The sequence below is a fragment of the Heterodontus francisci genome, chromosome 6 (genome assembly GCF_036365525.1).
Source record: "Heterodontus francisci isolate sHetFra1 chromosome 6, sHetFra1.hap1, whole genome shotgun sequence".
NCBI lineage: Eukaryota > Metazoa > Chordata > Chondrichthyes > Heterodontiformes > Heterodontidae > Heterodontus > Heterodontus francisci.
Genome location: NC_090376.1, coordinates 131516755 through 131542680, shown reverse-complemented (window position 1 = coordinate 131542680; position 25926 = coordinate 131516755). Strand labels below are relative to the sequence as shown.

Here is a 25926-nt window from a genome sequence, read left to right as displayed (position 1 = left end):
GGAATGTGAGTTGTGAGGAAGATGCAAAGAGGCTTCAAGGGGATTTGGACAGGCTGAGTGAATGGGCAAGAACATGGCAGATAGAATATCATGTGGATAAGTGAGGGGTCATCCACTTTGGTAGGAGGAACAGAGGTGCAGAGTATTTTTAAATGGTGAGATATTAGAAAGTGTTGATTGTCCAAAAAGGACCGAGGTGTCCTTGTTCACAAGTCACCGAAAGCTAGCATGCAGGTGCAGCAAACAATTAGGAAGGCAAACAGTATGTTAGACTTTATCACACAAGAGGATTTGAATACAGGAGCAAAGAAGTCTTGCTTCAACTGGATAGTGTGGCTGCAGCTGGAATATTGTGTGCAGTTCTGATCCCCTTACGCGAGGAAGATTATACTTGCCATAGAGGGAGTTGAGCGGAGGTTCACCAGACTGATTCCTGGGATGGTAGGATTATCCCATGAGGAGAGATTGAGGAGAACTGGGCCTGTATTCTCTGGAGTTTAGAAGAATATGCGGCGATCCCACAGAAACTTACAAAATTCTTAAAGGGATAGGCAAGGTAGATGCAGAAAGGATGTGATGTCTAGAACCAGGGGACACAATCTCAGAATAAAGGGCAAGCCATTTAGGACTGAGATGAGGAGGAACAACTTCAGTCAGAGGGTGGTGAATCTTTGGAATTCTCTGCCCCAGAAGTTGGAGGAGGCTCAGACACTGCTTAAGTTCAAGACAGAGATCAATAGATTTCTAGTTGCTAATGACATCAAGGGATATAGGGATAGTGCAGGAAAATGGATTGAGGTAGATGATCAGCTATGATGTAGAATGGCGGAGCAGGCAAGAGCTAAATGGCCTACTACTGCTCCTATGTTACTATACTCCTAACCTGACTGCTGTGCTACATGGTAACATCTTTTTTTTAAAAAGGTGTTTTAAGCCACTGAAAAATGCCGGAAAGGCCTCTCCAGATTTAAACTGATGTTCAATTCTCTGACGGGTCAACTTAGACTTTAATTGGAGATCTCCACTATAATACACATTTAGAAACGGTCAACATTTAGTATTGGTTCCCACTTTCTGTGGAGACTGATAGTACCCCTGATTTAAAAGAATAAGGGAATAATACAAAGCAATAAGTATCCTTATTGCATAAAACAGTGTCAAAGATTTGTCAAAAGGTTTAACATCTAAAACAGGTGAAATTGCAAAATAAGTAATTCAACTCCTATTTGGTCACCACGGTAATCTAGCACGGGAAAAATCAAGTTGCAAAGTAAAATCAGAAAATGTTGGAAATACTCTGCAGATCAGGCAGCATCTGTGGAGAGAGAAACAGAGTTCACTTTTCAGGTCGATGACCTTTCATCAGAGCTCTGTTTCATCTCCACAGATGCTGCCTGACCTGCTGACTATTTCTAGCATTTTCTGTTTCTATCTTAGATTTCCCATATTCACAGTATTTTGCTTTTGCAAAGTAAACTGTCTGTTGAATACGTAAGGCACATGACAGTTCATTTTGCTACTGTCACTTTAAAAAGATCCTCAGCACACAATGAGAATTTTCAAATCCTATTTCAATTCTCCATTGTCAACGAGCACAGTGCCAACATTCGAGATTTATCAGACGAAACCCATATTTCCATTACACTCACACTATAGAGCAACAATATGGCTCAAGCTTTCAGTTCCTGGCTGCAATCTATCCTAACATCGTATCTGGAAGCCAGTAGCTGGGTCTACAACTGGAAATCTTTATTATAGGATGGTTGCATGACTATAAACATGGAGTGCACAGTTTCCATTATTTGGATCCTTGGGTGTGAAATGAGCAAGTACAAAGTTACCCCCCAGAAATCAATGCAGATGATTAGCATAACTATGCTGCTACAACGTCAGTTCAGAAAACCACTGACAGAACAAGTTACATCTTGAAAAAGATTGAAATCGTTGACAGACAGCACACTGACCCGTACTATTTATTTAAACAGAGGGTTGCGCCTAGCAAATTCTAACATTTGAATCTATTGTCTGAAAAGAGTCAGTCAGGCCAGCATAGAAAGCCCCACAACAATCTATTGTTTAAAGCCCAGAAACAACCAGTCCTGCAACAAGCAAATTGGACAATAGCGTGATTAAGCCATCATAGTTTCCACATAGTGTCTGCGGTCTCACCTTTAGATCAGCCACTTGCTTATAGTTTGAGAATATCATTGGTAGCAGTCTGATCCTGTAAAACTACTGCAATTTTATGAAACCACCAAAGCAGGAATATTATTAGCAGTCTCAGATTCTCCTAACAAAGGTAATGAAGGATTTCATTTTAAGCAGCACAGCAGTTGCACTTTTGGTCAATAAATTCAACACCTCAACTATCATTTAGATATTAGCAACCATTTCACAACATTTTCATTGCAAATGCTGAACTCATATTAGTGTTTTGCTAATAAAGACACAAAGAGATTTCACTGTCATCAGGCTACAAATGATTATATTCATCCAATTGTCTCACCCACATAACCAGGAGTTTTCAATTGTGTTGTTAAACAAGACATTAATATTAAGAACATAAGAAATAGGAGTAGGCCATTCAGCCCATCAAGCCTGCCCCACCATTCAATAAGATCATGTCTGATCTGTCCCAGTCCTTAACTTCTCTTTTGGGCCTGCTCCGCCTAACCCTCGACTCACAGAGATTTCAAAAATCTATCTACCTCCTGAAGTACATTTAGTGACCTAGCCTCCACAACTCTCTGAGGCAGAGAATTCCAGAGATTCACCACCCTCTGAGAGAAGAAATTCCTTCACATCTCAGTTTTAAATGTGTGCCCCTTTATTCTGTAATTATGTCCCCTAGTTCGAGATTCCCCCACTAGTGGAAACATCTTCTCAACATCTACCCTGTCGAACCTCCTTAATATCTTAAGATCAACTCTCATTCTTCTAAACTCCAACAAATAAAGGCCGAACCTGTTTAGCTGTTCTTGATAAGTCAGCCCCTTCATCCCAGGTATCAGCCTAGTGAACCTTTTCTGAACTGCCTCCAATGCTAGTATATCCTTCTTTAAATACAGGGACCAAAACTGTATGCAGTACTCCAGGTGTGGCCTAACCAACACCCTGTACGGTTGTAACAGGACTTCCCTATTTTTAAACTCTAATCCCTGAGCAATAAAGGCCAAAATTCCATTTGCCTTCCGAATTACTTACTGTACCTGCATGCTAACCTTTTGTGTTTCATGCACAAGAACACAGGAACAAGTAAATCACTGAATACAGATTTTTGCACTCAAGAGTATATCTGCTCACATGTAACTATGAGTGGAGAGACTGCCTCACTTAGGAGATCAGCTCTACATTCAACAACAGGTCAAACACTTTTTAACTTTGTACTTTTAAATACCAACTATTCTTACAGTACCATTTTATGTAGTTGTTTCTGATGATTTAACAAACAGTGCTGATATCTCACTCAGAAGTTAAATTTCTGAAGCACGTTGAGGTATTTTTCTATATTAAAGATACTATGTAAATATAAACTGTTTTTGTGTATAGGGCTGGCAACACAAGTCATTCAGCAAACCATCACTTGCTTTTATATTATCAGTTTTTCCCCAGATTCCAGGAGAGTTGCAGGAGAAGATATTTCTCAGCATTTATACTTCTATCTCCCTATTCCAGACTTACAGACCCCAATTGTTCATTTGGCCATCTGTCTGCCACCAAAATAAGGGTGCTGGACTTAACTGCACGTGTGCCATCAATCAGCCAGCTCATGGAAACTAATCACCCAGCATCTAAATCACATGGTGCCCAGTGCCCAGTTACAGTCACGAAAACACAAACTCGGCACAGTCTCGGTGGGCCGAAGGGCCTGTTTCAGTGCTGTATCTCAAAATAAAAAAATAAAATAATAAAATAAATTTTAAAAATGGGGCACAGTTCAAACAAGAGAACTTGGAGAAGTGTGAGGTGATGCATTTGGAGGGGGTCAAACAAGGCAAAGGAATACACGATTAATGGGAAAATACTGAAGTGTAGAGGAAGTAAGACTCCATGGATCCCAGGAGGTAGCAGGACAGGTCGATAAGGTGGTTAAGAAGGCAGATGGAATCCTTTCCTTTATTAGCCGAGGCACAGAATACAAGAGCAGGGAGGTTATGCTAGAACCGTATAACTCATTGGTTAGGCCACAACTTGCGTATTGTGTGCAGTTCTGGTCACCTCATTACAGAAAGGATGTAATTGCGCTAGAGAGCATACAGAGGAGATTTACTAGGATGTTGCCAGGACTGGAAAAATTCAGCTATGAGGAAAGATTGGTTAGGCTGGGGTTGTTCTCCTTGGAATAGAGAAGGCTGAGGGGAGATCTGATTGAAATGTACAAAATTTTGAGGGGCCTGGACAAAGTGGAGGTAAAGTGTCTATTCAACTCAGCAGAGAGAGGTCAATGACGAGGGGGCATAGATTTAAAGTGATTGGTGGAAAAATTAGAGGGGAGATGAGGAAAAACTTTTTCACCCAGAGGCTGGTGATGGTCTGGAAATCACTGCCTGAAAGGATAGTTGAGGCAGAAACCTTCAACTCATTCAAAAGGAGTCTGGATACGCACCTCAAATGCTGTAAGCTGCAGGGCTACGGACCAAATGCTGGAAGGTGGGATTAGAATAGGTGGATCATTTTTCAGCCAGCGCAGACACGATGGACCAAATGGGCCTCTTTCTGTGCCTTAAACTTTCCATGATTCTATTATTTAAGAGCCAGGAGGCTGATCCCCAGTGTCAACGTTCTGGAGTTTTGAGGACAGAATGAAACAACGTAAAAACGTTCCAGTCTTAATGGAGAAGACAGCATAAGAGCAGGACAAGATAGATAAATCTGGAAGACTGCATAAACTGAATTTCTGCTTGGAGTGATGCATCTTCTTTGGTTTGAGTCTAACCTTGCTGCACACCAGGGAGTGGTCCACACTGTGGAAGCTGCGTGTGATTTGAACGCTGTTTAAAGAGGTTCGCCTTGTGACATTGAGGTCCAGCTGGTGCCAACGACGTGATCTTGGGTGCCTCCAAGAAACCTGGTGACAGGGTTTAGTATGAAAGAACGGGTTGGTGATGCAGAGGTTATGATAGGTACACAACTCAAGCAATCTCTGTCCATTCTCATTCATCCTTCCAATGGGTTTCCATTGGGCATGGGTTTCCTCCGGGTGCTCCGGTTTCCTCCCACAGCCAAAAGACTTGCAGGTTGATAGATAAATTGGCCATTATAAATTGCCCCCAGTATAGGTAGGTGGTAGGGGAATATAGGGACAGGTGGGGATGTGGTAAGAATATGGGATTAGTGTAGGATTAGTATAAATGGGTGGTTAATGGTCGGCACAGACTCGGCGGGCCGAAGGGCCTGTTTCAGTGCTGTATCTCTAAATGAAATAAATAAAATAAAAATGCCATAGCGCCCAAGGCAGGAGGGCCATGAGTCATAGTTGGCCCCAACCCTGGCATTAAAGTCCCCCAGCAGGAACAGATGTTCGGTATTGGGGATGCTACTAATGATATTATGGAGTTCCAGTAGAACTGGTCTTTAGCTTCAACTGGGAAGCAGAGTGTTGGAGCATAGATGCTGAGTAGGTGTACTGGACCAGAGGCGGTGAGCAGTCGGATGGACAGTATGCATTCCGAGCTATTTGAGGGTGGCTCTATCATGTTGAGCAGAGTTTCTGATGGCGAAGCCCACTCCATGCTGTCTTGGTTCTTCAGGATCCCTACCCTGCCAGAAGAAGGTGTAGTCTTGCTCTGTTAGAGATCCGCTCACTTGGAGGCGTGTTTCCTGAAGTGCTGCAATGTCCACATCGAGTCGACTGAGCTCGTTATTAATGATGGCGGTCTTCCGAGTATCGTTGATTTGTGTAAGGTCTTCCGACAGGCCAGGACACAGAGTTCTGACATTCCAGCTTGCAAAACAAAGGGCTGATACCTTCTTTCCTTTTTTTGTCATGCTGTTTGGTGTGGTGTTGCAGTCCACTTTTCGGGCAATGACTCTGAGCTCCAAGCACCCATTGAAGCAGGTGGACTGTGGCGGGACAGAACCTTACTGACTGGAGGCTGCCCGGTTTGAAGCGGGCGGTAACTGTCCAGTTAGATGCGATGACCTCTCCCTCCGACAAAGGCAACCCGTGGCGCCCAATCTCTACGCCAATTGAGCTGGACTTATAACTCGTAACTGCTGCCTTCCTTGTTGTTTTGGTCGCTGTGAGGCCAATATGGAGTGACCTCTCCATGGCGCATGCCTGGGCGGATGTATGGAGGTTGTGAGTTGCCCAAGCATCAAAAGGCCCCTCTCGGCCTTCCTGGTGGGGTCCAAAGGAGTGCAGAGCACGACGTTTGGCACCGGTATGGCTGCAGGAACTGCCGTAAACATGCCAAAGGTGACATGACCACCTTCGGGGTTCCACTCCGGATTTTCTGTTGGGGTTTACTCCCTTAGCCTTGGTCTCTCCCGAGACACCCACAAGGCAGTGGGGCTGTTCGGGCCCCTGCTCAGGGATAGGTGGATGCCAGTAGCGGGAGGGGTGCAGGTAATAAAACATTTCATCAGCTCCCGCCATTGCCCTCTAGTGATCTGAATGCTGGTGGGGTACCTTCATTAATTGGTTAGTAGTAATGCATATCACAAGTTTATCTTGTATGTGCTATGTGTTCAAGTTACTATAACCATTCTCGGCGTGTGTGCAGCCTCTTGCTCGGAGGAAAACTGATGGTGCAAATGCAGTGCCAATTTGGCAGCAAAGGACTCTAGATCTGGCTTGTAGTCTCAAGAGTCTACAGTTTCAAAAAGCATTTGGGGCAATTTACAATGACCAATTTACCTATCAACCTGCAAGTCTTTGGTTGTGGGAGGAAACCGGAGCACCCGGCGAAAACCCACGCGGTCACAGGGAGAACTTGCAAACTCCGCACAGGCAGTACCCAGAATCAAACCCGTGTCCCTGGAGCTGTGAGGCTGCGGTGCTAACCACTGCACCACTGTGCTGCCCTCTCAGTAAGAAACTCAGGGTGGGTTTTGGGTGGATGGTAGTGAACGATTCTTTTAAAGAAGGGGCAAGGCGGGTGGAAAGAGGAGGAGGTGTCAGAAGAAGTGGAAGAGATACCAAGGTGAGATTTAGTGATGAGGGCCAGATTGCCACCATGGCGGTTTGGACAGGTCATATGGTAAAAGGTACAGCCAGGTGGGGAGGCATCGGTAAGGGGCAAGTGTCACCACCTGAGAGCCAAGTTTCTTGTTTGCGAATGAATGGAGATTCTGGAGGAAGATGCGGTGATTGTTGATACATAGGGTGTCCAAGGGGTTAACGGTGGGAGGGTGAGCAGGACAGGAAGGAGCTTGGCAAGATTTAGCTCCCAGCAAATATATTAGGTGGGAAGATCAGTGAGAGGAAAGGTTGGGGTTGCTGCTCGCAAGGTGGTAGAGATAAGTGCCTCGAAGAACCCTTTGGAGAATGGCAGGAGAGGCACAAAGGGAAGCTGTGGGCTTAAAGAGGGAGTCAAGCCTGGAACACTGCCTAAATCTTATGAGCCATTTGGCAGGAGTCCAAGGCTGTTAAACCCTAAGTGTTCCGAGTTTGAGTTTTAACTAGCTAATATCTTCCAACCCACCAGCACAGAACTGGAAAGCTTCCCAATGCTTCTTTAGCCAGAACTATTGGTGTTGAGATAACATGGGAGTTTTATCTGAAGCAAAATGGGAAGAATACCAGCTCTAAGTCTATGAACTATTAGTGAGTAGGCTAGCTGCTCACTAGTAATAAAACCATATCTTTAAAGTGACATTTTATATCTGCAGTTAGTATAGAGCAACGACAGTGGTCCTTGATGAAACCAAACATTTGGGAAATGGAGCAGATATGAGATAATACACTTTCTACTGGATTGAATTAAATACACAGCCCTGTCATTTACATTTTCTAAACATTCAATCTGAAATGCTGAAAAACTGACATGCTTCAATGTTTATATCTTTGACTTTGGGATGTGTGCTTGTACAGTAAAACAAATAACCTTTGTTTTCTGCATAGTTTAGTTCGTAACGTCCCTGAACTGGTAATGATTAATTGCTCCCTTATGGCCGGATCCCCATCTGCAGGGGGCAAAACTAGAAGCTGAATGTCAACGATAAAATTAAGGAAGGAGGACCTGTGGATGTACTGAATTATGTGCACTTGTTGATCAAACAAACTTGGGCATGCGCACAGAGCGGAGCTGTAATATTGGCAATTTATTAATTGCTGTAACCCAGATAATTGTTCCAAGCTAAATGAGGAGTGATGCATTTATTATGTGAAAAAAATCTGCGTCCCGACCTTGAAGTGTCAAACATGCAAAGAAGTGTTTTTGTTTTTGGAATAGTGACCTCAGTGCCTTTCTTCTCATTTTTAATTGTACCCATATGCAAGCCAAGCCACTCACCCTGACTGAGGCCAGATTTTATGCTAGTTTCTGCTTCTAAAGGCTGTGTTTACATTGTTTGTGGGTAATCTGCTTTCATTGGAATTGCCAGTGAAAAACCACCACTTTTTTGGAGAGCTCCTGAAAGAAATACTATAATCAGCACCCGATTTGGAACCAGGGCCACATATCTATTCCAAGCAAATCTGTATGAAGAAGAAGGAATTGCATTTAAATAGCACTTTTCATGGCCCCAGGACATCCCAAACCACTTGACAGCCAGTTCAGTACTTTAAGTGTAGTCATTGTGTATCATCACCTCATTCCATGATAATATGAAAGGCACAATTCAGCATAGCAGTGCCTCATCAGACCCCTTTCCTATCCTGAGTGGCGTGAAACGGGCTGTGTTCTCGCATCTACACTGTTTGGGATCATCTTCTCCCTGCTGCTCTCACATGCGTTCAAATCTTCAGAAGAAGGAATTTTCCTCCACACAAGATCAGGGGGCAGGTTGTTCAACTTTGCCCGTCTTAGAGCCAAGACCAAAGTACGGAAAGTCCTCATCAGGGAACTCCTCTTTGCGGACGATGCTGCTTTAACATCCCACACAGAAGAGTGTCTGCAGAGACTCATCGACAGGATTGCGGCTGCCTGCAACGGATTTGGCTAAAACATCAGCCTCAAGAAAGCGAACATCATGGGACAGGACATCAGAAATGCTCCATCCATCAATATCGGCGACCACGCTCTGGAAGTGGTTCAAGAGTTCACCTACCTAGGCTCAACTGTCACCAGTAACCTGTCTCTCGATGCAGAAATCAACAAGCGCATGGGAAAGGCGTCCACTGCTATGTCCGGACTGGCCAAGAGGGTGTGGGAAAATGGCGCACTGACACGGAACACGAAAGTCCGAGTGTTTCAAGCCTCTGTCCTCAGTACCTTGCTCTATGGCAACGAGGCCTGGACAACGTATGTCAGCCAAGAGCGACGTCTCAACTCTTTCCATCTTCGCTGCCTCCGGAGAATCCTTGGCATCAGGTGGCAGGACCGTATCTCCAACGCAGAAGTCCTCGAGGCAGCCAACATCCCCTGCATATACACCCTACTGAGCCAGCAGCGCTTGAGATGGCTTAGCCATGTGAGCCGCATGGAAGATGGCAGGATCCCCAAGGACGTATTGTTCAGCGAGCTCGTCACTGGTATCAGACCCACCGGCCGTCCATGTCTCTGCTTTAAAGACGTCTGCAAACGCGACATGAAGTCCTGTGACATTGACCACAAGTCGTGGGAGTCAGTTGTCAATGATCGTCAGAGCTGGCGGACAGCCATAAAGGTGGGGCTGAAGAGTGGCGAGTCGAAGAGACTTAGCAGTTGGCAGGAAAAAAAGACAGAAGCGCAAGGGGAGAGCCAACTGTGTAACAGCCCCGACAACCAATTTTATCTGCAGCGCCTGTGGAAGAGTCTGTCACTCTAGAATTGGCCCATATAGCCACTCCAGGCACTACTTCACAAACCACTGACCATCTCTAGGCGCTTACCCATTGTCTCTCAAGACAAGGAGGCAAAGAAGAAATAGTATAGCAAGCACTCCTGCTTGGGGAACAGGAGGAGGGTCAGTTAAAAAATGGTCCACAGACAAAGGCACCAAACCCTCAACCATAAATATCATGAACATTACAAAGCACAAAAGGTGAACAGCATCACACCACAGCCACAATGAAACATGAACAGCAATTTCCTGGCCTTAAATTATAGTTGAGGCACTGACATTTACTGTTCAAGAATGACAAATTTTCATTGAGCCTTCACTTATGCATACATAAGGAATCTGAAGAATTATTTCCGATAAATGAAATACTACAGATCCAATATACAAAGAGAAGCTAATCACATTTCATCTGAAGTTTAACAGGTGCTTACAAAACACCGAACTTGTACCAAATCTGCGCCTTGAACCATGTGACTATTGGAAGATAGTCGAAGATCGCATGATATAGTTGCTAGGTGAGAAGCTTCAACTGTTTCCTGGCTTTGCACGAACTGATCTTACAAAAATAGTCCTTAGTTCTCACTTCTGAGAATTGAACTCAGTGGCAGATTTTATCAGTTGAACCACCTTGCAATAAGCTGTGGGATGAAATTATCCTGCAGCAGGGACTGGATAGCAAGCAGCAGCTGCAATGTGAGCCTATTTTTCAAGCTGAACCCAGAAGCTAACTGCTCTGCCCCAACTAACAGAAAACAGTACAGACTGCCGATTAAATACAAGATTTTTTGAAGTCTGTGCGCCCTGGTACTACACAAGCCAATGACACGCTGAGCCACAGTAGCCATTTTTGCATAGTCACAATAAAGTTATTAGATGCAGTGCTTCAGTTCCACTGTGTGGGTGGCAGGAGATGTGACTGGAAATAACTAGTCCTTCCTCACTGAAACTCTTCCCCAAATTCTGATTTTGCAGAAATTCATAGTCCAGAAAAGGTCCCACACATTGGTAACACTAAATTCACTCAAACACATCTCGCACAGCCTGGTAATTCTTTTTAAGACACCAAGTGTACAGTTGGGAGGAGCCTATAATTAGTGGAGGTCTTCATGAAAATTTTTATGCACAGGATGCCCAATAGATGAACTAAAATCATTCCAAGAACAAATGATGAATTCAATGCAAGTGCTAAACCAATGACAAGTACGTTGGCTGAACATTAGGTAGTTTCAAAATGTTACTGAGTGGAACACCAATGTGCATTTCTTCCTCCCCCAACCAACTCGAGCTCCCAATCTCACTATCACAACTGAAGAGATGGAGGAATCCGGAAGAAGAGGCACATTCTGGACACTTCTGAGCCTCCTGGCATAAGCTGGAACAGAATCAAACTTTATTTAAAAAAGGAGAATCAGACGAGACACAATAAAAGGCAGAGATTTAAAAAGTGCTTGGGAGAGGCTGGAGATGGCCAGTGTTGCATCACAGATATATAAACAATATCAGAAAATTTTAAGAAAAACCGATTTCAACACTTACAATAGTCCCAGTTTAATCCAAAATATCATTTTAGTAGAGCTTTGAATTGCTCAAAAGCTGCATCGGAATGGTTGATTCATTGCTTCCATTTACAGTTACGCACAAGGACAGGAATGTCGCACAGCTTGACATTTATTACAGATAGAGTGACTGAAAGCAATTCAGAATAGGGGACGGAATCAAAAACTCTAAGAGGATATGCAACTCCAACAGTGCAGCTAGGAAATTTCTATAAAAAGAAGACCTGAAGATTTAAAGACTTGCATTTACATAGCACCTTTCACAAACTTCAGGACATCCCAAAGTGCTTTACAGCCAATGCAATACTTTTGAAGTGTAATCACTGTGGTAATGTATTGAACATGGCAGCTAATTTGTGCACAAGCCTCCACAAACAACGATGTGATAATAACCAGATAATATGTTTCAATGACTTTGATCGAGGGATAAATATTGGCCAGGTCAGTGGGAAGAAGTTCCTGTTGCTTCTACAAAATAGCAGCTTGGGGGTCTTTTGCATCCATCCGAGACAGAAGATGGAGCCTCAGTTTAAAGTCACTTGCGAAAGACGGCACCAACAGTTTGTGTGTGTTGTTCTTTTTGTGGTGTTGCTAGGGCATTCTGGCGAAAGTCTTGGACTCCAGATAAAGTCTAACAACATTACTTTTTTTTTTACTATACACATTCTCCACAAACCTAAGCTTGCAGCCTATGCTGCTCACTCCTCATCTCTTCAAACCCATACCATGTGACTTTTACATCATCACTCTTACAGTGGGAGGGGTCGCTCTCACTGTCTTCAGTACGAACCCTTTACTTCCTTACACTACATCTCCCCTAAGTAGGTAGTGTAGGGTTGTAGTATGCAAAGACGTCCGGAGAAATAAGCACCTCTTTAATTTCCTGGAATGCTTGTTCATGGTAGGAATTCCAACACCACGCTTGCAGTTTTCTGCGGAGTTGTCTCAGTGGATCAGTTATCTGTGTTAAGTGAGGTAGAAACTTTGCTAATTGATTTACCATTGCCAGGAATCTCTGAAGCTGTTGAATGGTGGTAGGAGGAGGAAGAAATTCTGTAATGGCCCTTGCCTTCTGTGGATCTGCCATGATACTTTCACCGCTCAATGTGTCCCAAGAAACAAATCAAAATCTTGAAAAATTTGCCCTTCTCCTTTAGAGTTAGTCTTGCTTCTTGAAGTCTCTGTACAACCTGTTAAACTTTTTGATAAACTACACATTTATCAAGATGTCGTCCATGTGACAAATAATTCATTTGATCCCCAAGATAATGGACATGGACCATTGAAAGATCTCTGGTGAAAATATTATCCCAAACTGTAGCTTATTGAAACAAAAGGCATTATAAATGTGGTCAATAATCTTGAGGTCTGATCTAGGGGTACCTGCTAAAACCCACTATTGGCATAGAATTTCATAAACATGTGGACATTGAGGGAATCTCACGTGCTACTGCTTTATTGAGCTGCGTTAAATCCATGAAAATATGCAGGGTTCCATTTTGCTTTGGGAAACATGGCTAAACACCATTGGTTGTTTTACCGTAGTGATAATGCTCATTCTCATCATCTCTTCCAATTGTGCTTGGATTTTGGTCAACAATGGATGAGGCATCTATCTTTGGTGTGAAGATACACACTGACCTGACCCCTTCCTTCAGTGTGATCCCGTACTCTGTCTCAAGTCTTCCAAACCCAGTAAAAAGCTTTGGGTATTTTGCTTGAAAGCGATTGTTTACCTTTGTTTGCTTGACTTCATCTAACTTCTTAATCACCTGCAGTTCTAAACATGCATTCCTACTCAGTAAAGGAAAATTCTTGATTATGCAAGAAATATCGAAGGTCTCTACCAATTGTCTCCCTCTATGCTGAAGAGTTGCTTGGAGTTTGCCTGTTACTCTTAGTTATGTCCCACCTGGACCATGCAAACGTATATCTGCCAGTTGTAGGCAATTTCTCATCACCCATGCTCTTGGTCTGACAGTACTGTGACGCTAGCCTGCGTCAAGTTTAAAATTCGTGGGATGTCCATTCATATAGATGTCTGCCGTCTGGAAACCTTGATCTAGATTACTCATTTCTCCCAGGAAATATCCTGGTTCTTTCTTGTCTGGATATTAATGTATTTGATTCTCTCCTCTTTGCGTGAAGGTCTTCTGCTTTCTACACTTAAGTGAAGAAATTTTGCTCTGGTGCATTTTGCCTATAATGTGCAGTTTATTTTACAATTAAAACACTCGGCTTTACTAGCTGGATACTGCTCCTGTGTGTGGGTCTTCCTGGCTCCACAACGTTGGTACGATTTCCCTGTGTCATGCACCTTCTCACCCTATATGTGTCTTCTTTTCCACAAGTGTTTCTCTGACTTTAGCCTCCTTCTCATCCATGGCTTGGCTTCAGCTTGTAGAATGGCTCTATTTTGTTTGCAAACTGCAGTCTGTCTTACAATCTGAATGGCCTTTTCCAATGCAAGGTCGTCCCTGGATTGCAAAATGTCTGATAAGGATTCATCAGCTACCCCAACGGCTATTCGGTCTCTAAGTAGTTCTGCCTTTAATTCGCATCCTTCTGCCAACCTATACAGATTAATATAGGAATGATTGGATTCACCAATCTTCTGCGTCCGCTTATTAAATTTGGTTCTTTCCAAGATTTTATTGCTGCCCAAGATTGAAATTTTTATCAAAGGTTTGGAATACCTCTTCAAATTGATCAGAAGCCTCATCGATCCCTTGTCGTACAACTACGTCGCCCACAATCGCACCTACTGAATATAAAAGGGTATTCACTTGTTCCACTTCTGATTTGGGACGAGAAACAATCCTAAACCTTAGGAACATTTTCCTCCATAAAAAAGGACCAATTTTGTACCCGCTTGTGTCCTTCCTGATTGTGGAAACTTTCAGGCATTCCAAACTTTGAAGCCCTATTGCTTTCTTTAATAGACTTTTTAGGGTTGCTCCCCTTTCTTTAAGGAGTTCTGTTCATTTTCTTTTCAGGGCTTGCTTCAAGGCTTGCTTCCTTTAATGGAGGTATCCTGTTCTGCTCCCTCACGTTCAGCCCAAATGATGGATTGGGTTTTCCTCTTTCTTTTCAACTTTCAGAGCACAATGCCTTTAGAGAATTACTTCAAGCTTTTCAGAGGGCTTTTAACCCAATCCAAGACCATTGGTATCATGACTCACCCGATCACTGGATTCTACTTGCACATCAGTGCAACCTGCATTTCTGTGCTCTGACTGACCACATCCCTTCACAGCCTCTTCTGCAAGTAAGTAGTTTTCCTCCTGTACGTGGCCAGTGTTTATCTTTAAATTTCTCTGTTGTTCACCACAGTTTTACAATTTACGATGTTTTACTGTTGCCACCATATTGTGTTGTTGTGTTTGTAGCATTGCTAGGGTGTTCTGGAGAAAGTCTCAGACTCTGGATAAAGTCTACTAACAATTCTATTATTTATATTTCCTATATACACTCGCCACAAGCCTCCTAAGCTAGCATCCTCTGTGCTGCTCTCTCTTCTCTTCAAGCCCATACCATGTGACTGTTACATTATCACTCTTACACTGGGAGGGGTTGCTCTCACAGTCCTCAGTATTTTTGTTTTATTCATTCATGGGATGTGGGCATCGTTGGCTAGGCCAGCATTTGTTGCTCATCCCTAATTGCCCTTGAAGTGAGTGGCTTGCTAGGCCATTTCAGAGGGCATTTAAGAGTCAACCACATTGCTGTGGGTCTGGAATCACATGTAGGCCAGATCAGGTGAGGATGGCAGATTTCCTTCCCTGAAGGAAATTAGTGAACCAGATTTTGTTATTTTTTTTAATTCCAGATTTTTATTAATTGAGTTCAAATTTCACCATCTGCCGTGGTGGGATTAGAACCCATGTCCCCAAAGCATTAGCCTGGGGGTCTGGATTACTAGTCCAGTAACACTGCCACTGTGCCACCGCCTCCCCTTTACAATCATATACTGCAGTGTGTACAGCAGCATTACAGCAAAACATCACAAATGTGCTAACGGCAGATTATGATAGTTTGAAATTTGACTGGGGTGGGATGGGGGACATTGAAATAATATTGAATCTTAGTTAAGCAAGTTCTAGCTTGGCAATGCAACATGATTTTTTTAAGTCATGCAAAAAAGCCACACTTCAACAGAGTTGATTTTTCCTTGAAGATGCGCATATGTGGCATACAGTATTTAAGCGCCCAGCTGAAGAAACAGAGGAGTCCAGCTTAAATATATTGGAAAAAAGACTGCAAAGTAAAAATGGCAAACAATTCCCTCCAAGTATTCAGATTTAAAATTAAATGTGTTTCGTTCTGCTATTTCAAAATTTCTGCCATTGCTGTTTATGCTCCTCTGCGAATGTAATTTCATTTACCAGAAAACTTGTGAAAGAATGTTTATGTTAAACAGCACATTATCCAAGAGCAACAACACGTCCACTGCTGTTTTTAAAATCTCTGCAGATAAGGCTCAAATATTTTTAAACCATAAAAAGGTTCCATTAGAAATTCTAAAAATATGTCGAAATTTAATTTTGAAAATATTCATGCAATGTTACCAGTTAAACACTTGAACCATTTGGTTATGCTTCTTTGCCAATAAAAACTTATTTGAGCAAAACATTAGCAGTAACAACACACAGTTTTGTGTTCTTTTCATGTAGAACTGCACTTGAACTCCCAGAAGATGCAGGATTCACTGTTGATTCTGCGAAGTTTTACAGTGTGTGTGGCACCGACTGAAGTGAAATCCAGTCACAATATTTTTATTGGAGAGTGAAAACTCACTCCATTTCAACATCAATGTACTCAAGTTCATGGTCTCAAAAGTTTAACAATGGAAAAGGAACTAGGAAATGTTCAAGGGGGGGGGGGGGGGGGGGGGGGAAACCTGTCACCTATAAAATAAAAGCAGAATTGGGTAATCATTTCACAAACGAGGTAGCTTGAATGGTTTTACCCCTACATGTGCATTGCTGCAGATAAGTAATTCAGTTTGCAATTCCAACTGTGCATTAACCTGAACTGAGGTCAGGATTAGTAACCATGAGTAGTAGATAAGCAGAACAGCATACAGACATAGTAATAAATGCTTCAATCTTTTAAATTTAACTGCATAAGAGTTAAACAGAATCCAATTATCTTCCATTCAAAGAAGGCAAAACTCAAAAAGTGGCTACAAACAACCGGTACTGCTTAGGTTTGTTTTTATTGTAAACCCAAGCAACCACTTGCATACCAGTTTAAATACAGCAATCACTGGTTCAAAATGTTAAGGCACCAAGTTCTCAAGTTTCGAGCAGTAGTCAAGGGTTATTCTGACTTCACTTGCTTTGGAAACAGACATTACAAAGAAAGATTTCCATTTTTATAATGCCTTTTATGACCTCTGGACTTTCCAAAACACTTTATAACCAATGGAGTACTTTTGAAGTGTAATCACTGTTGTAATGTAGGAAACATGGCAGCCAATTTGCACAAAGCAAGCTCCCAAAATCAGCAATGTGATAATGACCACATAATTTGCATTTGTGATGTTGATAAAATGTTACGACTGGGTGAGGAAGGGGTCTCAGGCTTCCATCTGGCGCCTTTCCTGGTTTGGCCATAACAGGGTTTAAAGTTTAAAACACAGTGTTTTAGTTTCACCTCAGTGAGTCTTTCTTAGGTTTAAACAGGAAAGGTGTAAGCTTATTAACCTTATCACTCTTTTAAAATTACTAAAAAGACATGACACAGCCACACTAGCATGCATATGAGATAAACACACACATAAATAGATAGAGGAGGAGAAATAATTTAAGGGGGAGGATTTGGAGTAAAAGATGTAATTCAGCTCCTGTCTTTAGTTATGCTGTAAAGTCTTTGGTTCGGATTGCAGTCTTGGAGTTCTTGCTGGGGTCCAATGCACAGTCTGCGAGAGAGAGAGAGAGAGCGCAAAAGTGAGAGCGAGAGAGGAAGAGATACCTTCCTTCTCTTTGGTCTTCAAGTTGCAGTCTGCCCCAAACCTGTGAGGCACAATTCAAACAGTTCTCGGGTTGGCCGCCAGGTTGTCATGTGACCAGCTCTTTGTTTGAAACAGCATCGCCTGCGAGGGTTGTTGATTCTTCAAAGCTTACTAGACACACTCGGTTGGGGTGTGGGGGGGGGAGGGGGTGGAGTGCTGGCTCTCAATGTCCTTTGATCATCACTATTGACAAAACCCATCTCGCAAATTGAATCATGCAACTGTCTCTCGGGATGCAAGTGTGCAGCCATGTTTTAGCTGTTCAGCTCTGTGGTCCTTTTAAACAAGTTATGTGCAATGTCCAGTAAAATGTTAAAGTACTGTGTCTGCGTGGGTTTCCTCCGGGTGCTCCAGTTTCCTCCCACATGCCAAAGACTTGCAGGTTGATAGGTGAATTGGCCATTATAAATTGCCCCTAGTATAGGTAGGTGGTAGGGAAATATAGGGACAGGTAGGAATATGTAATTAGTGTAGGATTAGTATGAATGGGTGGTTGATGGTCGGCACAGACTCGGTGGCCAAAGGGCCTGTTTCAGTGCTGTATCACTAAACTAAACTAAACTACTGTTCCATATGACAAAATTAATAAGTTAATACGTTTCCATTTGGCAGGTGTAGTTTCCGTCACAAGAGGGATAAACATTGGTCTGGACACAGGGATAACTCCACAATCTTGTTTGAAGAAATGTCATGGGATCTTTTACATCCACCTGAAAGTGCAGATGGGCCCTCAAATTTAACATATCAGAAGGACGGCTCCTCTGAAAATGCAGCACCCTCTCAGTACTGCACTGGAGTGTCAGCCTTGATTTATGTTCTCAAGTCCTGGAATAGGACTTGAACCCACAACCTCTGACTCAGAGGTGAGTGTACTACCAACTGAACCACAGCTGACATGGCATTTTTAGGCATTTTCTATCAATAGCAACTGCACTTCTTTGCTCCCCTCTTTAAATTACTGGCTTGCTACTAGGGTGCAAAATTCATCCTCAACTTCTCTGAAGTGCTTATTATTCAAACGTGAGCTCAGAGTACTGGCAGGCGATCTGAATACATGGGATACCACCAAGGAGAAGACTTTTGGCCTAATTCAGAACATGCACATATGCAAGTGTGCATATATAATGAAGGGTCGCAGGATAAAGATCTGGAGCAAGAAGACTGGCCAATTTCCCCTTCTCTAACAAAGAGCATGGATGCCCATTATAGCATTCCACACCACCTGATAGCAACATAGACCAGGCAAGCAGTACTGGTATGAATGAAATATAAACAAAAAGAGCCGGACATACTCAGCGGGTCAGGTAGCATCTGTGGAGAACTTGAAGAACTTTCATCAGAACTAGGAAATGTTAAGCAATTAAGCAGATTAAGCCATTACAGAGGCAGGGAAAGGGACGAAGGGAGGAAGCAACAAAAGAGAAGATTATTGATAGGGTTAAAGGTAGGAGAGATTCCAATGCCAAAAGGAATGATGGCACAAAGCAAATGAAAATAGGACAAGTAACGGAACAAAAGATGGGTCTCGATGAGCTGTAAATGGCAACAGCAGAATCATTATCAGCACCTGCTGTCCATAAAAATGGGAGCAGCGGTTATGGTCTGAAATTGCTGAACTCAATCAGGAGTCCAGAAAGTTATAAAGTGCCCTGGTATGGACGATAACACTTCTACAATTCCAATGGCACAAAGGGCTGGTTCTGCCCTCCTTAACGTGTGCTTCACTATGTCCAACTATGTCAAAGTGTGATGATTCACAGATCTACCCTGAGCATGCATTGTGCATCACGAATTATGCATAATGATTCCTAATCCTTTCTTTGTGCTGCATCAGTGGTAACATTGGGAATGTTACAGAGTGGTAGCAAATAGGAGTGGAACATAATGCAACAATGGGATATCAGCTAGCTGCCAGGAAGAGTACAGAGCAAAACTGGGCAATGTGCAACAATCCAAGGACCCCACAGCAATAAAGGTGTCTAACATCACTGGATGGGAAAGGGTTAAAGAGCTTACAGGGGACCCAGATACCTTTTCAACGTTTGAAACCTAGGTTTAGAAAGCATTTGACAAACTTGTATGTGCCAGTAAACATAGCTAGGAACTCATCCATTAAATCTCTGCTCCAATATAATCATCTAGATTATGTATGCCAACTAATAGCATCACCACTGCATTCCATGCATGTCAGTGTACCACACACCACAGAAACCGACTGTCAACTCAAGTTTGAAAATAACAGACATGTCATTATTTTTTTTTAAAGAAGCCTGACATAAATTCCTGAATTATCTTTATTCATCACTTCATCAGGCAGAATGAGTGGCTCTGAGGGTACACGTCCCTCACATATAGCTAGACGAGAATAATAAATGTGCACCCTTTAAACAATTAGATATGGAACAGATGACCATCAGAAGTAAATATACATATTATAGTTTTAATATCAAACACCAAAAATCCTAACAATTGTTCAATTACACAAGTAGAGGAATTGTAGCTTAGTGGTTATGTTACTGGACTAGTAATCCCACCATAGCAGCGAGGGAATTTAAATTCAATTAACTAAATGAATCTGGAATTATCCAGCGACCATGAAACTACCAGATTGTCGTAATACCCATTTGGTTCATAATGCCCTTCAGGGATGGAATTCTGCCATCCTTACAAAATCTAGTCTAAACGTGACTTTAACTGCCTTCTGAACTAGCTTAACAAACTATTCAGTTGTATAAGACCACTATGAAAAAAGTGCAAGAAGAATAAAACTGGACCGATCAACCAGCATCAACCTAAGTACTGGACAAAGCAAAGACACATCCAGCCTTGTCAACCCCTCCTCACTAACATTTGGGGACTTGTGCCAAATTGGGAGAGCTGTCCTACTTGCCAGACAAGCAATAGCCTGAAAGTCATACTCGCCAAATTATATTTTTCAGCTAATGTCTCAGACTTCTCCATCACCATCCATGGGTATATCCTGTCCCACAGGCAGATCAGAACCATCAGAGGTGGTGGCACAGCGGTATACACTCAGGAGACAGTAGCCCTGGAAGTCCTCAACACTGACTCCAGACCCCATGAAACCCTATAGCATCAGGTTAAATCTGCTAATCATCACCTACCACCCTCCGTCAGCTGATGAATCTGCACCCCTCCATGTTTAAAAGTACTTGGAAGAGGGGAGCAATGGCACAGAATGTACTCTGGGTGAGGGCTTCAATGTCCATCACCAAGAGTAGCTCGATAGCACCATTATTGGCTGAGCTGGCCAAGTCCTGAAGGACATATCTGCCAGAATGGGCCTGCAGCAGGCAGTGACAGGACCAAAACAAAAGGAAAACTTACTTGGCCTTGTCCTCACCAATCTACCTGTCGGAAATGGATCTATCCATGACAGTATTGATAGCAGTGACCACTGAAGACCGCCTGTCTTCAAACTGAAAGATACCGTCCATCGTGTTGTTTGGCAGTACCACAGTGGGAAACAAGATGGATTCAGAATAGATCTTGCAGCTCAAAATTGGGCATCCAAAAAGAGCTGTGGGCTATCAGCAACAGCAGAATTGTATTACAACACAATCTCAAGGCCTGAAATATCCCTCGCTCTGCCATTACCATCAAGCCAGGGGACTAACCCTGGTTCAATGAGAGTTGTAGGAGGGCATGTCAGTAGCAGCACTAGGCAAACCTGAAAATGAGGTGTCAACCTGGTAAAGCTACATGCGTGTTAAACTGCAGAACAATCACTCCCGCCGCTGCCCCCGTTACCTGTATTTATATAATGCTTTTAACATAGTGGAAAACCCCAAGCACTTCACAATAGCATTATAAATCAAACTTTGATACTAAGCCACATAGGTCAGATTAGGACAGATGGCCAAAGAGTTAGATTTTAACGGAACATCTTAAAGGATGAAAGAGAGGCAGAGGGGTTTAGGGAGGGAATCCCAGAGCTTGGGTCATAGGCATTTAGGATCAGATCAAAGTTCTGCAGTCTAGTCAAGAACGGTGGTGGACAATTAAACAACAAAGGGGAAGAGACTCCACGAACATCCCCATCCTCAATAATGGGGGTACCCAGCATGTCAGTTCAAAAGACAAGGTTGAAGCACTTGCAACCATCTTCGGCCAAAAGTGCCTCTTCCTGAAGTTCCAACATCATAGATGCCGGTCTTATTGCATTGTGGGCATGGACTGCTTAATTATCTGAGGTGCTGTGAATGAAACTGAACAGTGTGCAATCATCACTGAACATCCCCACTTCTGACATTTATGATGGAGGGAAAGTTATTGATGAAACAGCTGATTGTTTGGCCAAGGACACTACACTGAGGTATTCCTGCAGCAATGTTCTGGGGCTGAGATGTTTGGGCTGTAACAGCCACAACCATCTTCTCTTTTTGCTAGGTATGACTCCAATCAGTGGAGAGTTCCCCCCAATCCACCCTCACATGCCCCCGATTCCCACTGACTTCAATTATACTAGAACACCTTTATGCCACACTGGGCAGTCACTCTCACCTCGAGTTCAGCTCTTTTGTCCACGTTTGGACCTAGGCTGTAATGAGGTCTACAGCCGAGTGGCCCTGGCGGAACCCAAACTGAGCATTGGTGAGCAGGTTACTGCTGAGTAAGTGCCACTTGATAGTATTGTCGTTGATACCTTCCATCAATTTTGTTCATGATTGAGAGTAGACTATTGGGGTGGTAATTGGCTGGATTGAATTTTTAGATGACATCAAATTTTGGAGGGTAGAACGTGGGAGACATCCAGGATCACATTGGAATATTCAAGTTGAGAGGTAACAAAGGGTTTCAACAGCAAGTAGTGGCGGAATTGGGCAATGTTATGGAGGTGGAAATAGGGGGTCATAGTGATGGTGCAGATATGTGGTCAGATATTCATCTTGGGGTCAAATATGACACCAAGGTTTGGAACAGACTGGTTCAGTCTCAATGGAACCAAAACTGATCTTGGGAAACACCAGTGCAAACCACATACCAGTCAGAAAAACATTCATCCACCACCCGTCACTGAGCCAATTTGGTAAACATTCTGCCACTTGCTCCTTAATTCCATCAGCTTCCATCTTAATAAGCCTCCTATGTGGCACTTTGTCGAATGCCTTCCCAAAGTCCATAAATAACATTTATTGCACTACTTTGATCGCCCTTCTCTGCTAACTCAAAGAATTCAATCAAGTTAGTCTCACACGAGATGTGTTTAACAAATCCATGCTGGCTCTCCTTGATTAACCCATGCCTTTCCAAATGAAAGTTTATTTTGTCCCCGAAAATGGTTTCCAATACCTTCCCTACCACCAATATTAGGCTGATTGGCCTGTAGTTCTCTCCCCTTTCTTGAACAGTGGTGTAAACATTAACATTCCTTCAGTCCTCCGATGTGAAGTCAGCTTCCACACAATCCCTGTTCGCACTATTGCTCAATCTTTCGAAATTCTACAATTGAGAAGCTGGTGTTGACATCAGCTCCTGATCCAAATGCCACACCTTTAGTTCTGTAACTAACACGCAATTTTTACTTGAACAGTTTGACAATAAAATGAAAAATTCACAAACAGATGAGCCATGTTAGCTTTATTGACATCGTATATTTAGGTGTATTGTATTCAAGTAACATACAGTAATGGTGTCCTAATATAATTATACCCCCCCCCCCTCCCCAAGAGATTTCAGTTGTGTGAAAGGATAAGCATATTTTGAAAGCTTCCTTTAAATACTGCTCACAATATTGTAATCCCAACTATTGCACATGTGACAATATTACAATCTACCCCATTCATCTGCCTGTCCAATTACCAAAGTGCTAAGTTTAAAGCATCCAAACCGCAAGAAATGAGTAAGAAAGAAGGCTGCTTCAAAAAAGAAACACTCACATTTAACTACTAAATTTTGCCTCTTTGACATACAAAAATCTCGCCGCAAGATTAACGAGACAAGCATACTTTCAGGAATAGCTAATGAGCCCTGGGGGACCTGCACTTCCATCAATCATTTCCTGAATGGGGAGGGAGGGGGGGTAACCCAATAAAAATCACTAAAAGCTCAACAGTCAAGAAAACTTTCAGTAGTGGTCTTAAAAACCAAAAAAAAATGCGGTCACGGATAAATGATTAAAGTTCTCATCCACAGAAAAGGCAGCATTTTCTAAGTTTTTTTTTACATCAAAAGCGATTCTGACTGAGCCAAATTACCCTGTACTTGAAAATAACTTGGCAGAATGAAATAGCTACCAAACTTGATCATACTGTTAAAAAAAAGTGATTAAGTTACTATATATGTAAAAATTCCAAATACCTTTTATATAATGTAAAAAATCACATCAACTCACCTCCACCCATCGCCGAGCTTCACCGAATGCCAAGACATGATCTGGATCTGGCTGTTCCTTCCAATCCATCGCTGAGAAGCAAATATATATATATAAATAAAAATGAAAAACCCACACGCAAAGTTATTTTTTTAAGCAGCGCCTTTGCTAAAGCACAAGGTTAGAACAGACGAAGCATACAGCTGTAAATGAAAATGAAGTTAGAAAGAAGTCAGACAATTCTGTAACTCAGTGGTAGCGGATTTGCAGCCACCAGGCTGGGAAGCGGCGCTGTAACTGGATTGAAAGTGAACCTTTAACATGGGTGAGTGAAGACAACACATTTTACTCGGAAGTGCGGAGCTGCATTTCTATTTACTCCAGTAAATATCATCCCCACTGCCTCCCAGCGGCTAAATAAAACATTCCAAGTGCAAGAAAAATTAAGAGGTCACTTTTTTTTAACCCCTGTCCAGCTCACCCACTCTAACCACCTGTTCCTCTCCATCCAGGCCGAGAGGCATTGTTGGTTGTTCCTTTAAAAATCCAGGCAAGAGTTGCTTAATTCCCCCTTTAAGATGTCCCTGTCACATGCTGCATTGGGCAGGCAAGTTTCTGCTTTGGAAACTTTTGCCAAGCCTGCAGTCTTTCTCACCTGGTCTATACACCTCCAGCTGTGGGATGGACACTTAAGATATACTAGTTTCCAGCTGTTTTCAGACTCTCTCCCATATCCTGGGAGTCTGCACCTTCTCACACACTCACCTGCATTCGCGTCACTTCTCACCTGAGTCTCTCGGGAGAACCATTAGCCGCTAAGCAGTTCCGCTAACCCGCCCAGCCTGTCACTCAAGCCTTACACCCGCCCTATTGCATGCTAATAAGAATCACCCAGTGCCTGGAATAGCCCAGGAGCAGTGTCACATCACGGAGCTCCACCCTTTCTTGGCTGCATTGTGTCTAACTGAAATTCTGTTGTTTGCGTTCTCATTGATTGCTGCAAGCGGAAATGGAGCCAGGTTTACAAAGATTCAAATGCAAAACAGTCTGTATCAGAGCACTGTATTAACCCCAGTACATTCTCCCCCGTGTAAAACCCCCTCGGGGCTATATGCGCCAGAGAATGTTTGACATGAAATGTAAATGTACATTGTTAAGTATAACCTGTAACGAGTGTAGTGAGGCACCTCATGTACTGTATTGAAAGGAACTGATCTGTATTGCACTTTACGTAATGTCAAATTTGAATTGTTATGAAATGTACTTTTACTAATTTTATGAATAAAGTACATTTTTGGAAAAAAAATAAGGTTCAGGATGTCCTGTGGTTTTCAACGGGAATTCACAGCTATCTTTGTTATCACAGCCTCTGGCTTGCTCCCCACAGTTGAATAGTCTGCTAAAATTCCCTATCAAGTTCACTTGGCAAGGTACTAGAGGGTTGTTCACAACTTCTATGAGACAACATGTACCCTCCGCTCTATCAATTCTGATTGCCTTTGCATCATTCCCTCTCAGCAGGAACAGAGAGAAATGACATCGTGTTACAAGGCAGGAAACCAATTAAAAAGATTACAGAAAGCAGCAAAGGTCATTGGTTTCTACCATACAGGCAACTATTTGCCTTTTTTATTATAGTTGATCTTTTGTCAGTTCTATCAATAACACTTTGAAGTCGGTTTTGGGGAGGAACGTGCTTCCATCATTATTACGTCAGGTTACATTGGTGACATGTGAAAGTGGCATTTCACAATTGTTCTTGGGAGTTCCCCATTGCTCTGCTATTTAAAACAGTGAGTACTTAAGATAAAGACCAAAGAGAAACACAATTGCCGTTGGTGAATAGGGGCAGATTAGAGATAGCTAAGCACTTCAATCAACCCGCCCACAGTAAAATTCAAGCCCTAGTGTAATTGTAAATATGGCTTTAATTTATAAAACTGTTGACAATATCTTTTTCAATCCACATTACATTCATGAAAATCAACTGTAATGTTTTGAGGATGAATTTTCGTAATTAGATTTGGAGATATTCACCAAACTCAAACAATTTGCATTTATATAGGGCCTTTATGTTGCCCACAACACTTCAG

At 42.6% G+C, this 25926-nt stretch overlaps 1 protein-coding gene across 11 annotated transcripts in view; it reads right to left on the bottom strand.

The window, feature by feature from the left end:
* Nucleotides 1-24677, bottom strand: part of lmo7a (LIM domain 7a) — a 245078-nt gene extending 220401 nt beyond the window's left edge. For 6 of the 11 annotated variants that reach the window (XM_068034337.1, XM_068034326.1, XM_068034329.1 and 3 more), the window contains exons 1-2: nucleotides 24315-24358; nucleotides 23855-23925 (exon numbers count right to left, since the gene is read on the bottom strand). In XM_068034337.1, coding sequence (XP_067890438.1) covers nucleotides 23855-23925; nucleotides 24315-24357 — 114 coding nt within the window. In that variant the 5' untranslated portion in view covers nucleotide 24358. Of the gene's footprint in view, nucleotides 1-23854; nucleotides 23926-24034; nucleotides 24091-24314; nucleotides 24359-24488; nucleotides 24575-24598 lie in introns of those variants that run through there. The other 5 variants (XM_068034330.1, XM_068034327.1, XM_068034332.1 and 2 more) reach the window with 5 other exon arrangements.
* Nucleotides 24678-25926: the final 1249 nt, after the last annotated feature.